The 17,084-nt window shown below is 36.2% G+C and overlaps 1 protein-coding gene across 13 annotated transcripts in view; it reads left to right on the forward strand.

The window, feature by feature from the left end:
* LOC117569553 (hemicentin-1) overlaps nt 1-17,084 on the forward strand; it is a 232,156-nt gene that overhangs the window by 189,211 nt on the left and 25,861 nt on the right. For all 13 annotated transcript variants that reach the window (XR_004572264.2, XR_007955035.1, XM_052005552.1 and 10 more), the window contains exons 3-10: nt 4,333-4,504; nt 4,941-5,089; nt 7,321-7,491; nt 8,583-8,741; nt 10,293-10,369; nt 12,077-12,175; nt 12,239-12,398; nt 12,760-12,871. Coding sequence is in view for 11 of the 13 variants with exons in the window: in XM_052005552.1 (XP_051861512.1) it covers nt 4,333-4,504; nt 4,941-5,089; nt 7,321-7,491; nt 8,583-8,741; nt 10,293-10,369; nt 12,077-12,175; nt 12,239-12,398; nt 12,760-12,871 (1,099 nt within the window). In the remaining 2 variants the exon portion in view is untranslated. The remainder of the gene's footprint in view (nt 1-4,332; nt 4,505-4,940; nt 5,090-7,320; nt 7,492-8,582; nt 8,742-10,292; nt 10,370-12,076; nt 12,176-12,238; nt 12,399-12,759; nt 12,872-17,084) is intronic.

The following is a 17,084-nucleotide window of genomic DNA, read 5'->3' on the forward strand; positions in this document are numbered from 1 at the left end:
CAGGAAAAGGATGAGAACAAAGCGGACATAGTAGAAGGGTCTGGAATGCTTACTATACTAGCCAGCGCCCATGGTGATGATGACAATGATGATGGCAGCCAGACACACATACAAACACTAACACACACACACACACTAGCACACACACATACAGTCACAAGTAAATGTGGAAAAGTTTGATTTGCAGCTAAAGGGGGGAATATGGACGACATGGAAAAAAGATGTTGAAATATATGAGCAAGGCAAGCAAAAAGTTTTTTCCTTCGTTGGTTTTTTTTCTGCGCTGTTGCGGAAACGGAAATAGAATTATAAAAGCCAAGCTAAAGACGTTTACACATCATACAAAAAGCAAATGGCATGCCGAAAGTGAGAGAGGGAGAGTCGGATAGAAAGAGAGAGAGAGACACACATGGCAGGCAGATAAGAAAACTGTTTGCCAAAGGCTTAAAGTGGAAATGGGGATGGGGAGTGGGTAAAAACTTTTTGCCAAGTTCGTGTGGGGGGCAGAAATTTATGAACAGGCAAAAACTGTGTGTAGTGGTTGCTGCCAGTGGCACAAAAGGGTGGTGCGGTGTCCTGTGCTGTGGTGTGGTGTGGTGGTTGAATCAAAAATGAAGTGCGATTTATGGTCATACAAATCAAAGTTTGGTGCTTGAGTTGATTGCTAACAATCTTTTGTATGACACAGTCGCATGAATGAAGGGGAAATGGCAAAGGGAAGGTTTAGGTGTGGGTGTAGGTGTAGGTGAGGTGATAGAGTGTTTGTAGAGAGAGAGAGAGAGCTGGAGGCGGTTTCTGTAATATTTGACACTCGCTTGGCTGACTGCAGGTGTAGCCAAAGAGATTTGTGGTACAAATTAGTCGAAATGTGAAAAATGAGGTGATAAATTTTGCAAAGTGCGAGGCAAAAACTTTTTGAATTGAATAGAGAGACGACAACGAGACGATGAACGAGACCAAAGACCAATGGGGATTTATGAACAATTATAAAAGCTGTGGTGAAATTTTCCTAAAATGCGGAGATTTGTGTGGCAAAAGTTTTCCACAGCAGCATCAGCAGCACCAGCTGCTAAGCCTGACCCTCCAACCATTTTCCTCTCTTGTCCTTAATGCGAATGTCCATTGAAGTTGCCAAACGATTTTGGTTTATGAGCTCAAATTTCGATTTGGCATTTTTATGGCATAGAGCGAGGGGGAATCAGATTTTGGGTTCGAACGCTGTCATGCATTCGTTAAATCACTAATTTCACTATTGTTTCAATGCCCAAAAGGATGCAAACTTGACAACGAATGTGGCAGGTGAATTGATTGAAAATTAAGGCTTGGCCTAGAACAAAATTGAAAAATTAGTTGGGGTGGAATTGAAATGAATTTTGTGTGAATGCATAGATTCTTAAAGAGCTACTAGAAGATAAGGAAACTGATCGAATAATTTAATAGATAAGTAACTTTTGAAAATATGTTATTTAACATATCTGAGGCTTTGTAGATACTTTTTTCTTAAAAAATCTTATGTTTTGAACCTTTATTTTGATTTAATCAGAGTTTGTATAAAAAAGTCTTAGATGAACTACGGAAGGTTAAATTGAATGATCCCGATATATCATTTGGTATATTTTTAGTGTTTTTGTAGTATATTAACTATATAAAATTTAAGAATAATACTGCACTTCTGCTCTTACTGAAAAAGTTTTCTATATTTTTGTATTTTTCAAATATTTTAATATGGTATATTTTTGGAATAAAACCGTGTTTTTTATGAAATAGGTAATCGTGTATCCCTTGACTGTAGCTCCTTACTTTTTTTTTATTCTAATTATTTCATGAAATACTCTTTCTGATTGTTTTTATCCTTTATGAAAAGTAAATGACGTTCAGTTCATTCTCAATCTTAAATCACTTTTAAATGCGTTTTACAAATAAATTAAATCATAAGTGTAGCTTGTGATAAATTTTTGGCAATTTTTCAATGAAGTTTTGAAATGGTTTTTGCAACCTTTTCAACCTTCTCTGACACACTGAGCATCCCCTTGGCTGCTATTTAAGTTCAATGCTTTGGGCAACCCTTTCACCAGCAGCAGCAGCAAAGCAGTAGCAGCCAAACAAAGGTTACGACTAGTTTTAACGATAGCCCGCATCACCTTGGGCCAGACTCAGACTGCGACTGCGACTGTGACTAGAGATTGGAGACAGGCATATGTGGAAGAGGAAGAAAGAAGAAGGGAAAGAGGGAGAAGGCAGCCAAGCAAGTCGGCGACGCATTTGGCACGGCTAATTCAGCACAACATACGACGCATTACACAGGACCAGAGGCGAAGGCAAAGGACTTTGCCACCCATGGCAGGATTTGCCAGTTGAGAAATTGAATATTTCACATGTCTGTTTGAATTTTATAAGCACTGTACGAAGTAGGAAGCAGCAGGGCAACATCCAGCGGAAAAGGAAGTGTACCAAAGAAATGGAAGCAAAAAAAAAATATAGAAAAGAAAAGCGACTAACCAGCAAACCAAATAGAAAAATTGAAAAATACAAAAAAATAGAGACGAAAGAAAATAGAAAATAAATCGAGAGAAGCTGCTGGCTGAGAGGGAGAAGGAGAGGGAGGAATGTGGAACGTGAAACGTGAAACGACTGGGCGCCTAATCTAATATGCCACAGTGCAGGAAATTTGTGGACAGAGGCAAAAAGAAAGCAGCAACCAACAGCAGACAGGCAGAAGAAATAGACAGTTAGACAGACTGACAAAGGACAGACAGACATACATTGAAAGCAAGAGAGTGAGATGGAGATAGACTCAGTCCAGACGATACTGATTGTCGGTTATGGCAAAGCTGCAACTCCCTTTTCCTCCCTCTCCCTCTCTCTCTCTCTTGGCCAGGCTCAAGATGGACAAGTTAGTTTTGCAGAGCTGAAACCCTCTGACAAACGTGCGAAATAAATGATATCTTATCTCACAGATACACACATTTACACACACACATATGCCACCCACAGACACACACTCGGAAAGAACCGCTGTAAATGGAGCGTAAATTTCAAATTATGTTATAGGCTTTTGGCTCGATAAGTAAATTGTATTTTTTATGCATTTCAAGCGTGTGTAATTGCGTGAGTGTGAAATATGGAATATGTTTTCTCTATCTCTCTTTGAGTGTGTGTGTGAGGACTACAAACTAGTTGAAGGATTTTATATTTATGCGGGATTTATGAGCAGATTTCGCAAGGATTTCCTTGATAATTGAATTGACTACAATTTAAAACCTTCAAAACTATTTTTGTGACAGCAATTTAAATTGTATAAATGTAGAAGCCATAATAAATGCATGCATATTTATTTTCCAACTTATTGTTTACTTAAGAATTAAAAAAAAATAATAAATTGGGAAAGCAATAAAATTAATTCAACAACTACTAAAAGAAAGTTGCAATATTTGCTCCCAATTACTTAACTGGTATTTAAAATATACTCAGTGCAATATTTCTTTAGCATTTCGATTGGTAAAAAAAACAACGATTAAATTGCCATAAAATATTCAATGCAAATAATCTTGAAAACATGGCTCAGCTCACAATGCGGCTTACCACATTTTGTATCCCACTTTGGACTACAAATCAAAACGCATCTTCGTATTTGCTTTGCATAATTTGTGGGCAAGCCGAAAAAGCAAAGGCAAACCACACAAAGTCCATAAATAAATCAATGCTAAAACATAAACAAATTGCAGAAAAAAAGAAAACGAACAGAAAAGGAAAATATGTTAAAACACATAATGTAAGCCAGAATCTGCAAAAGAAAGCAACAAGAGGGAAAACTGAATATATTTATAGGCTACTTAAAGGCTTACTTAGAGGCCACATCGCTCTTAAGGCCACTTTAATTTCAATTTTCAATTTGCATTGGACAACACACATACACTGGGTTGCCATGCAAATTGAATCATTTTTCGTTCATTTCAACAGCAGCAACTGAATCTTTCTATGGCAACCCATAGAAAGTTGCTCTCGCCTCTCTTTTGCTCTGTTAAGGTGTTCCAGCTGGCAAAAAAAAGTGTCGTTCTTTTGAATTTATGATACTAAACACACAACACTCGCCGTGCCAGAGGTTGAATGGCGACTTTATTCATATGGCTTTGCAGCCTTTGCCTTTGCAGACACTTTGAATAGACTTGTGAATAGGTGTGAGTCTGTCTTCAGTTCTATGATACGAGGTTTGCTCTCTTTTTTTGCCTCTGCCTCTTTGTGCTGCACTTTTGCCGCCTCTGGCATTAACATTATAAATTAATTTCAAATTTCAATATTTACGCTCTTGTTATTTCTTGTTCATCTTTGCAGATCGCACCATTCAGGAGCATGAGAACAAAAATGTTGTGCTGCCGTGTCCTGTGAACGAAGAAAAGTGCGGGAAGCTGCACTCCTTGAACTGGTTTAAAGGCGATGGTCGCATCGCTGCGATGCTATTGGGCGACAGCAATGTGACGAGTGTGAACGATGAATTTAAAAATAGGTAAGTGAGCGAAGAAAGTGTTTATTAATACTATCGATCGTTATCGTTAGGAATACTATCGATTACTAATGAAAGATTAAATCTTAAAAAATGTTCAACATTTCAAAAAAGCTTTTTATTATTTTACCGTCCAAATAACTTCTAACTTTACCTAATATTCCTATCAAACAATTTTATTATTTCTGCCATTTTGATTGTACTCGAGACTATTGATAATATACAAAGGATTCATCATTTTAAACATGTTAAAGTTCTATCTATTTATCAAACAGCATTATTCATTTTACCATCTCAGAGAACAAAGTAGTTACTATCGTATCGTAGTAGAAGATCGATAATAAACGAGAGAGCAAAATTGAAAATACTGTCGAACATTACTCTACATTTTTAAGAAGCTTATACTAAATTATATTCTTTATACAATTTCCCCTTTTAGAGTAACTGTTGAGCAGAATCCATACAGATTAGTAATTAAGGACTTGAGAATATCTGACGAGGATATCTATCTATGTGATACAACCTTTTATATACCAGAAGAAACGTGTGATAACTTCAATGGCTATCGTGTCGAATTGAGAGTCTTAGGTAAGTTACCAATACATCTCCCCTCCATTGATTAATCAATTTTGTGCATGTCCCAATCATAAATACAAGTAATCGCTTTACAACAAATTCTCTCTCTAACTCAATTCTTAATTTGCGCTTACTTTGTTGAGGTTTTTCATCTCTCTTCAGTTCTTGTATCTTTGTACAAAAGTTTATTATGTTTTTCGTTTTGCTTAAAGAAAACTAACTGCTAAACTAACCCATAAAAGAAAGAAGAAAACTCATTTTAAAAATGCTATAAACATATGCATGGAGCTTGCCTACTAACAAAAGAAAACAACAAAGAAAAATGGTAAAGGGAAATCGGCGAAAATGTTGCATGTTTATGAAGCGAGTGAAGCAAGTTATTTTCCTGCTTATTGTGTTTTGTCCCCCTAATGCAATGTGTTAAGTAATTTCAGTTAAATAAATATTGAAAATGCAATCGATGTTTCATATTAAGTACTTTATTTCGCACTTCTCTTAAATCCCTCTGGGAATTTTGAACTGCAATTTGCAAACTTTTTAACAACAATTTACATTCGAAAGTTGAAATTCGTTGGCAAATCGATTGCATTTTCACTATGATTTCGTTTCGCTGCAAGTGAATAAAAATGAATGCATATCGACATTTGTGAATGCCTTTTGCCTGCCGCCTGTCTGCCTCTACACACGCCTGTTCCATCCACTTCTGTATATATACAACAATAATTTCATCATATATACTCGTATATCGTCAATATCAATTCGTATATCGTTCTCTATATGTATGTATGTATATCAAAATGTTAAACCATTTCGAAACGTGCAAAACGTAACTTTACTCTTTTACCATAACATTTGAACGTGTCAAAACTCATGCAAATATTTTCTCTTAACTGATTGTCCCACCAAAAAATAAAAAAACACACTCAAAAATCGAAAAAAATGATTTGAAAAATCGCATACAAAACGCTCGTCCACATCGACATGGAAATTCTCCAATAAAAATAATACATATAACATATATACATACACATCTATATCTATATATATAAATATATGCATTGCTATGAACCAAAAAACGAAATCAAACAAAAAAACAATCCACTGAAACTCCACCAAAAACTAACCAAACAAAAAAATACTGAAAAACAATTCGAAAACTAAATCAAACACCACGCCACGCCTCTTCTGTTCACCAACGCCTTTCTCCTACTCCTCCTTTCTCTCTCAATCTCTCTTTCTCTTCCTAACGTGTGCACTCACCAACAAAATTGTTTTTGCTATACGTTAAACCCAAAAATTGTATTGAACTGTGTGCCTCAACTAAAACCAAACAAAAAACAACAAAAAATTGAAACCAAAAACTGAACCATAACCTGATGTGAAAATCAACCTAAAAACAATTTAAACTCCAAACAAATGCTTTAAATTAAATTTGATTTCTTAAACAAAAAAAACAACAACAAAAATATGACCAAAAAACAAACAACAAAACGTTTTTGGCTATGAATATAAAAAAAAACTGCGCAAACAAAACGTAGAAAACCTTGGTAAATTTAAATTATTAAAACCAAAAAAAGGAGAAAATCCCATTATTAATAAACATTATTTATAAACAATTTATTTAGTTGAATGGCAGTTTTATCAGTTTCTATGAAGAATGAAGAATGACGTGGTGTTTTATTTTGGGTTATTTACAATTAATTTTTATAGTTTAGTTGGAAACTTTTCACTATTCTAATTTTCATATATTTAACATATTATTTCATAAATTGCTAGCTACTAAAGCTATAAATTCACATTGAATATTAACTTATTCTCTGTGAATTTACGGCTTTAAAAAATCTGCTCATTCAACTTGCATTTGAATTGATTCATTACAATAATTATTTCACTAGTTTATTTACTTTTCTATTCACTTTTGTATTTTATTTATTACGCATTTTCATTTACCAAAAAATTTATTGCTCTTGATTGATTTATTAATTTCAATTTTTGCTAATAATGTTTTTATATACAACGCATAAAAAATCAAATATGATTTATTAAAAAACACAAATTCAACATTTTTACCTCCCGAAAAAAACAACTGTAAAAATGCAAAAAAAAAAACGAAAAATGAAAATTACGCACACACATAAACAACACATGACCAACACATACAAACACACACACATCACAATAAACACACACGAACACATCCGTCTAAATGTCGTTGGGACGAAATAAAACGAAAAAACGAACAGTGCCACCCACTGAGGTTGTGATTTTGGACGCTAAGGGCGACCGCATTGAGAACGGCAGCATCGTGGGACCCATGCAGGAGCGTCAGAACCTCAAAGCAACTTGCACCGTGAAGAACACACGCCCCCAACCCGATGTGGGCTGGTGGCGCGGCAACAAGCGCCTGGCAACATGTGAGTATAAGTCTTTCTTCTAAACTCTACTCTATATATGTAGTATGATCCAAGGTAGCGAACAACACATAAAGGTTGCGTCGTCATAAAAACTGTTGAAGCGCGTTTATTGATTCCCGTTTCCTGTTTCCCGCTTACCCGGGGCAGCTAAGCAGCCAATTTGATGCATAAGCCCATGGCAAACAATTCAATGGAATGAGTTGAATCGAGTCAAGTCGAGTCGAGTCGGGTTTACGATGCGCCACAAAGTTTATGCAGTGACTGACGAGCTGGGTCATAAAGCCAGCTCCTGGCCACGGAAGGATTTTGGCTTCTTATCAGTGTCAGTTTCACTTGTTTTTCTCCATCTTGGAGCATAGGCAAATGCCCACAGCAGCGGCAGCAGCAGCCCATAAAATGTGATGCCCTTTTATTGTAAAGCATAAAAATAAACTTAGAGGCGATTTTCATTAAATTTTTAAGAGCCTCCGAAACCGCGCTGCAAATTAATTGATTTCTATTTTTAACAAAACTTTCCCATTACATTAGCTAAAAACCAGAATTTAAACACCGTTGAGCAATAAAATTGAGAAAAAAGCAAAATACTCCAAATATTTCAGACATTTTTTCTTGTTTTTCGTTTTTACCTTTTTTTGTTTGCTGGCCTTGAAAAGCACTTAAAGTGATTTTTTATGCCCCTCCGCAAACGATTTGCAACGGAAGCAACGGGCTACAAGGCGCCAACAACATTTACTTTATTTTCCTCATTTTTTTTGGCATTTCCGTTTCCTCTCCGTCGTTGTTTTTTTTCAGTTTTTTTTTAAGCCAAGTTATTGTAGAGCCCTCTAATTGGCGTCGGTCTGTGGTTTAGCGCAACCCTTTTGTGTCTGCCTGCCAGAAAAGGGCAGAAAAGCACCGGCGAAATTCTGATTCACAATCTGGAATTCGGAATTCTGAATCTGATGCCAGTCGGAATTTTATTTATTTTGATTTTAAAAGCCTTTTTTGCTTATCATAATTGCCTGTAATTAGCTAAAAACAGGTTGATGATGATTATGAGTCTGAGCCACTTTCATTTAATGTATAATAAATTCTCATTTCAATTCCTACAGATTCGCCCACTCACGATCAGAACGATGGTCTCTACACTTCCACACTCGAATTGGACTGGCAATTGTCACGTGAGGATCTGGGAGAGGATATTGAATGCCGCGTCGAATCGGCAGCAATTAAAAACACAATTGTTACCAAATTCGGCGTCGATTTGCAAGGTGAGTCATCCGTTTAAGACCGGAAAACATTAACTATTCTGCCTCGAACATCTAAAAGTATTCTCTTCCCCCCTTTTTGCATGACTCAACTGCCTATCATCGTAAATGGCAGCCATGAGTCAGTTATAGAATACGACTTATTTATGTAGGTGTGCTTAGTTATATAGCTGTCTTAGTGTTCAAAGCAACCAAAAAAAGGTTCGCTTTTTACGACTTTGTTTTGAACTTTACAATACATAAAAAACTGAGAGAAAAAGCTAATTCAGTTGAAATTTTACAAAATAGCAAAACATAAACAACAGTTTGAGTAAATTTGTTTCTTAAAGCAGTTCTTTTAACTAAAATGTTAACAAAAATACTCAAAATATAAAATGTTCAAAAATTGACACTCAAATGTGTGGCCAATTAAATTAATAGATCCTATTTTAAGAAAACCCAAAAAATTTTCACATAAATTCCCACATTAAATTTATGAGGAAAATTTCTTAAAAATTATATGTACATTTTATTAAGAAAATAAGTTGTTACAATCTGTTTTTAAAATAAATAAAAGTAAACACAAAATTTACCAAACTAGTTCTATTAAAAGTTAAAAGATATTCTGTGTTGAATATAAATAAATGTTTATACAACATATTCAAAATTAGTCTTTTCAAATTAATAAATTAAATGCATCAATACAAATTTGTTAAATGAGTTGCCCAAGTTTTTATCCTGACAAATGACAACCAGAGGCAAAAAACAAAAAAAACTTGTCAATCCTTTAAGACACGCTCTTGCTCTTCACTTTGCTTTAATCAACATAAATTAAAAAGCGTAATAAATTCTCAAGCCACACAAAACACAAAAAAGGCAAAAAATCGAAATTGACGCGACATTTTGACATGTTTTGGGTTCATTACCCTCGAGGGTCGAGGGGCACACCGAATTTTAAAGTAAACCTTTCTAATTACAAGCACAACAACACATTGCCGGAGGCCAAATCAAGAGCCTTTTTCCGAAAGTCATGCAAATAAATTTTTTCCTAATTAAAAGCTGACAATATCGAGTAACATTTTAGCCCAGAGCTTTCAACTTTTTTCTTTCTTTTTTATTTCGAAGTGTGTCTCTTGCTCTTGCGATTGACGAATGATTTGACATTTTTGTTGAGGCAATTAATGAACGTCATTAAATGTAACATAAAACTGCGCAACTAAGCCAAGTTTTTCATTTACAAAGTGGGCACAACAAATTGATTGATGGCCCCTCAGCATATTCTTCGACTCTCACACTATAAGCCTATCGAGAAGTGGAGTGCAGAAAAGAAAAAAACGGAAAACATTTACCCATGGGATAGTGGGATGAAGCTAAGTTCTCTCCGCATGCAAATTGCCATTATTAATGTTTTATATTATGGTGAAGAAAAAAAGCGTAAAAAGAAAATAGAAAAGTGGAAGAAGCCCCCAACACACAAAAGCCAATTACAAGTCGAGCATTTTAAGCAATTTTCTAACAGCCACCCAAACTCCCTTCGTCTCATTCATTTGCTCTCTCTTTTTAACATTTTTACAGTGCGACCCACGAGCATAGACATCAAGGGAGTGGAACATCATACGGTGCAGGGCAGCAAAGTGGTGCTAACATGTGACGTAAGTATTGCCTCAACTCTGTATTCAATAACGACTAAACGGGCCAAAAGGTGTCCAGAGGTGTGGGCGGGGCGGAAATCATTGCTGCAAAGTAACTGTGGTTTGACACTGCAACGAAAACTATTTGCAATTGCCTTAAGATTTATATTTACATAGAAAATAAATAACATAATATAATAATATAGTAGAGGTATTATTGGATATTAATGAGATGTTCAAAGTATAGCTTAAAACCTTAGAACATATATTTGTCGAACTATTTTAAAATATTCATAAAGCTATTCAAATTAAAAACTTTATACTTTAATTATAAAGAAAGTATGTATCTTTAAAGAAAGGTTACATCTAAAAATAATAAAATCTTTGAGTAAATCCTTAATCTACAAAGATAGAACATATAAATAAATTACACTTTCTTTAAATATTTGTTCTGCTTTCGGCATTGACTCCAAAATTACAGGTTAATATAAATATTAAACTTATATTAATATTTTTAAAATGCCAATTGGCATTGAGTATAAAAATATGTCTTTAATACATACATATATATTCGACTATTTTTAAATATTCATTATTATTATGCTATTGGCATTATCTACTACTTAAATCAATAATTTGACAACTTAAAAGTAAAAGTCCTGGTGCTCTTTATAAATTAGCTACAACTACAATGATATTGTTAATACTTAACCTCTTCAACCTCTACAATAGTCCTCAAAGCTATGATTGAATATTAATGTAGAAAAAGATTTGATAAAATATGCTTTTGACATTAATGATTACTTAAATTATTAATATAGGAGTTGAATAGCAAAAGTTGAAGTGCATTTCATGCATTAGCTGCAACTACACATAATGAAGTTCATATTTAAGCAATTTGTTGCGCCTTCAGCTCTCTAAATTAATCCACAATTTCCTATCCATATGCTGCAACTTAACTCCTTGTGCTTTAGCTGCACTGTGCATCAGGCAGTTTTTAGTGCACGTTGTCGTTGTCCTTGTCGTTAGAGTCCGAGTAATTGACAATAATTAACTGTCAATTATTTTGCGATTTTTCGTCGACATCCAGGACACATGGATGTGTGTGTGTGTGAGTGAGTGTGTGGGCAGCCAAAGGCAAAGAGTGTTGCCACATGCGATGTCCTGCAACATGCTGAGCCTTAACATAGTCTACGACAATGCCTTGTTATTTGCCTGAGCCTCTCTTTGTCTCCTCCTTTCCGTCTCTGTCTCCAACTGAGACTCTGTCATTGCCTTGTGCCAGTTGCTATTGCATTTTAATGGAAAAATGCTCAATTGGCTGCAGTTTAGCAGCACTTTGGCTCAGAGGATACGGAGAGAAAGACAGTGAGCGAGCGGACTTTGTGTGCTTCGTGTGCACTGTGAAATTATGCAAAATTGTCTATTGATTGCGTATTATGTTTAATGGAATTTTATGCAATTGTTTTAGTGGCTCGACTCGAGTCGAGTCGAGTTGAGTCCTTGGGCCTCCGTCGTAGGTGAAATTGTTGCCTAATGGAAATATGAATATGTGCACTTGTCAGCTAATGGAAATTTAATGGCAATTGCTTATAGTTGGCGTCTCCCTTCTGCTCGCCTCCACACACATAACGCATACGCCCCATTGGGCGTTTGACAAGTTGTCGACTGTGAACAAATACAAAATAACATCAAATTTGTTTTGCATTTTTCCCCCATTTTTGACAGATACACGGTGCTCGGCCTGCAGTCAACTTAACCTGGTATAATAGCACTTCAACTATAAGTCCCGAGGAGAATGAACTTACTGAAATTCGCACTAAGGCGGTAAGTTTGAATGAGTTGCATAAATTTATAGTTTATCTGACATTTTTTTTTTTTTAATTTTAGTTTGAAAAGTCAGATGGCACCTATCACACGCAGTCGGAATTGATTTTTAATGCCTCGCGATTTGAAAACGATCGCGTCTTCCGCTGTGAAGCCGAGAACATTGTGCTGCAGATCAATCGCGAGAAGCCAATTTCATCGGATTTGACTCTAGAAGTGATGTGTAAGTATTAACAATAATAAATATTAGACAGCAAATAGCATCATAGTTATTCAGTTGCAGTAATAAAAACTGATTTGATAAGTTTGGTGGGTGTTTAGATGTTAAATGTATAAAGGTTTAATAAAATTTCAATATTAATTGAAGGGACAATAATAAAGAATATAAATTTATCAATAAGGAATTTAATTGTTAATTATTTGAGCATTCTATTCATTTTTAAAATATTTAAATTTTATATATTCATTATAATTGTTGAATTAAAGTGTAAGGAACAATAATATATTAATAGTAAGAACATATTTATCCCTCACGCTCTAATATTAAATACTAATTGTGTTATATATTTTTAACTGATTTTTAGATCCTCCTGTTGTCAAAGTCAGTCCATTGGAAAGAGTCGCAAACACCAGTGAAATGGTGCTACTGAATTGTGAATATGTTGCCAACCCCGCCTCGCTCACTCAAGTCGTTTGGTAAGTGCTTAAATCCCGAAACTAACGCAACATGAAATGCAAAACTGATATAAAAAGCGCCCCAAGCTAGTTGTGGAAAGGGAAGGGAAAGAGGGGATGGGGAAAGCGACCAACAAAATGCGGCCAAAAATGCAAAAGTCAAAAGCGAATGCAAACGAATTTAAATTGCTTTTAAATCCGCCCTACAAATACGCACATGTGACAGAGCAGGTAATAGAGAACCGAGATAGAGAGTGAGTGAGAAGGCGATAAAGAAATTGAGAGAGTGAGAAAGTGTGCGCCCCGAGGCCGAAACTGACGCGAGCTTTGTTGTATTGCGTTGGCGCCTGGGCAAAGGTGCCAGGCAACCAGGGGAGCTGTGAGCTGTCGTGAGGGGACGAAGGAGGGGATGAAACTAGGCCCGAGGCTGCCAGGCACTGAGTGCTGTGTGACTTTGAAGCCAGACTAAGTAACAGGGGGAGGGAGGAGGAAAGGAGAGCGCCGACGACGACGGCAGAACTCAATTAAACTAAAATTTCCACAGTAAACAAAAATCTAATTAAAAACAAATACAAAAGTAAATAGACAACAAGAGTTGAAATCTACGCAACAAGCGAAACAACAACGAGCAACAGCAAAGTGCGTGAATTGGGTGCACATTCTATTTACACACACACACACTCAGATACGTACACGTCTGTATGCTTTTTCCCCCTTTTTCCGTCGATGTTGTGTTGCATCTGGGGTTCTTCAATAGCGAGGATGCATTTATCTGCTGAAAATCAAAACAAACTCGCAAATGCGTAATGCGAATGCGAATGCGGATGCCGAATGGAATGTAACCAGAAATTGCTGCTGTTGATGCTGTTGTTGCTAGGCTCAAGTTGCAGGCTTGTTGCATGTGGCAAGGCCAATCAACAGCGAGAAAATTTGGTTGAAAACGTGAATTTCACTGAAAGTAGCCAATCAATTAACTTTGATTAAAGCAAGAAACAAGTGTAAGTCAAAACTTTGCATTCTTATATAAAAAGAATTGTTATGCTAGAATTATAATTGAAATAGTCAATAATTCTCATTCATCAATATTGAAATTGAACTGACAATTTGAATATTTTACATTTGAATAATTCAATATTGACTTTGAAATTAAATTTCTTTAAAATGAATTATTGAATTATTAAGAAAAGAAAACTTTAAGCAACGAAATTACATTCATAACAGAAAGAAGTTTGAAATTGTGTTCTTATGATGAATTATTTATTATACCTTACGACAAGGTTGATTTTTATACAAAATTGAAATATGAAGTTTAGATATCTTATAAACAGTAATGAATAATTTGTTAGGCGACTCAAACTTCGAAATTAAATTTATATTTTAAAACCTTCATATCGTGTTAACAAACTCATATATTAAGTCAGTAATTTTAAGCTTGCTTTTATTTGCATAACAAATTTTGAATCAATTTAAAAGGCTTTTGTCAAACGTTTGCTTTGAAAGCACCCGTCAGTATTTTCTGCAGTTGTTTGGCAACTTTTTCTCTGAGTGCAACTGACACTGTGACAAAGACAAGCAACAACAGCGAGTGGCAGGAAACTGCAACTACAACTGCAGCAACAGCAACAGCAACGCGACGCGGCTCACAAATAAAATTGCACAATAACACGCGAGCAGAACGCAGGCATAATGCAAAATCATCGCTGTCATGGAAACCAACTATCCAACTAACAAACCAGCCTCTGTCCTGACCTGTCTCTCTCTCTCTCTCTCTCTCTCTCTCTCTCTTCTCTGTCGCTCGCTCAGTATGTGTGGATAGTTGTGTCTGACAAACTTGGCCAAATTTCAGCGGGACAACGAGTACGCGGAGAATTCGCAACTGACGCACAAAATGCAAATTGCAGTTTGCAAAATCCATTCACAGATTCACATCGATGCGGGGACACGGCGAGGCGCACGTGGCGTATGCGCAACATTCATTTGGCATTGGTTACGCCACGAGGAGTTAGATGAGTGCAGGTGTTGATAAGAAGTGCATAAGAGATATGAGCACGCCCTCGTTGCTCGTTGTTGTTCAACCATTTCTAACAATGCGAATCGAATCGAATGGAACTCGAAATTAATTTCGTTGAGCAACCCGATCTAATCAAAGTTCCCCAGCGCAGCCTAATTAAAGCAGCGAGTTCGCTCTAGCGACAAAAGTTAAAGCAGCTCTTGATTAATAGTGCACGAAAATGCAATGCGAGCTGAGTTGGGAGAAAATCAGAGTGTCAACGCCACGCGAAAAGTCCTAATTATACAACAGCAACAACAACTTCAGCGCATATGATGAATGAAGATGGCACAACAAAACTCTCGCACACACACACACACGAGTGTGCATTCAGTGTGTCAAGTGGCTGCATTTTGCAAACCTTTTGCCACATTTTCACAGTTTTCTCTCCGCATTTTCCACGTTTTTTTTTTCGGTGTGTGAGGTTTTTGTTGCTAATGCCAACTGAGAAATTAAATGCACACACAAAAGTGACACAGAAAATTTATTTAGCAGGCATTTCATTTACGCCTGTCTTCCACATGTTTCCCCTTCTCCTTCCCCTCCCCCTCCCTCTCATATCTATGTGTGCTTTGTGGCGAAACGTGAAAAGCTTTTGCATAGCGCTGCCAGCTTGCATTTTGCAGTTTTGTGTGCGCAATTTTTCGTAGCATACATTTTGGGGCCACACGAATTGTTAAGCATCGCAATTGCAATTGCTTGGCAACAACATATTATAAATTAATTGGATTTTAAGAGCTCGCTTTACGAGCGCAATGAATAGCTAGCAGACAGATGAAAGGGAATTTTAGATATTCTACAGACATTTATTTATTTGTTATGGCTTCTTGCTCGTTTGGAAAGGTCAAGCAATATAAAGAATTATTAAATATAATTAGCAAAGCTCAATCTGAACTTACAACAATTTTAAAAGATATTGAAGTAACTGTGCGAGTAAAGAGTGTTGCTCTAAACTCATCCCAACTCATTCAACCCTTTTAAGTACTTAGAACTTTTATCTGCCCAGTTGCTCCATTTGTTTTGCCATCAATTTGAGTTAATTTGACTTGTAATTGGTGCTTTGCTATGTGATATATATTAATGATGATGCATTAAAATGCTTTCTCACGTAATATAATTCAATTGCTATCGCGATTGAAGAGATCGAATCGAACCATTGTTTTATGCATTCAGCGATTGTGCGAGCGTTTCACTTGTTACCTTGCTGCCTCCCCCAAGCGCAGTCAGCATGAAATATTTACATAAAATTAATCTTAATTTGTTGCGCCCTGCAAACAAACCAAAATACAGAGAAAGAGAGAGAGAGGGAAGTCTGCTTAGTGCACGTATTTGTGATTGCTGTCCGAAAACAAATAGAAAACAAAACAAATAGGAGAAGAGAACAACCCTTAAAAGCAGCCATTCAATGATAGACATAGAGTCTGGGCACATAATTTATAAATCACCACAAAAGTAATTGTAATTGTTGAATTATTTAAGCGACGGGCGGGCAATAAACCACAAATTTGCCTCAGACACACACAGGAGAAAGCAGCACAAAAAAAAAATGGAGAAAACAAAAGGAAGCATCGTTGACTTTACGGCTTGTTGACGACAAAGGAGGAATTCCCTCTCTCTTTCTTCCACTCCCTTCCTTCTCTGTCTTGCAAACCAATTAAAAATGTCTACCACAATGTTGTGTTCCCTCTCACACACACACATGAGTAAATTAATGAGCTGCTTGAGAGCTGTTTGTAGGCCGAAGTAAAGGCAAAGGCAATGGCAAAGAAGCAAAAGAAGTCGTGATATAAAAATAATTTCAATACTTTTTCCGTATACCATTAAGAGCATTTCCGGTTTGGCTGGACGCACATTTCCGCACAAGATTTCGAGACTGGACAAATGGCGAAAAAGTCGAGGGAGGAGTGGAGGGAGAAAGAGCTAGAAAATCCATGAAATAAGGGCGCCACTTGTTAGCTTTTTGGCCAGACGAAAATACATTCGATAATTAAAATAAATTACATGAGCACAATGATGATGATGTGCTGGATTTAAGGCAACACAAACGTCTTGCAACGCGTTGCGCTCATTAAATTAACGAGGTTGCAACACTGAAAATTACTTCAGCCCGAAAAAAACTGTAATATCAATCACAAGGTGAAATGCGAGAAGAATCGAAAACTGCCCGCTACGAATGGATATTGT

Source organism: Drosophila albomicans, chromosome 3, assembly GCF_009650485.2.
Source record: "Drosophila albomicans strain 15112-1751.03 chromosome 3, ASM965048v2, whole genome shotgun sequence".
Taxonomy (NCBI): domain Eukaryota; kingdom Metazoa; phylum Arthropoda; class Insecta; order Diptera; family Drosophilidae; genus Drosophila; species Drosophila albomicans.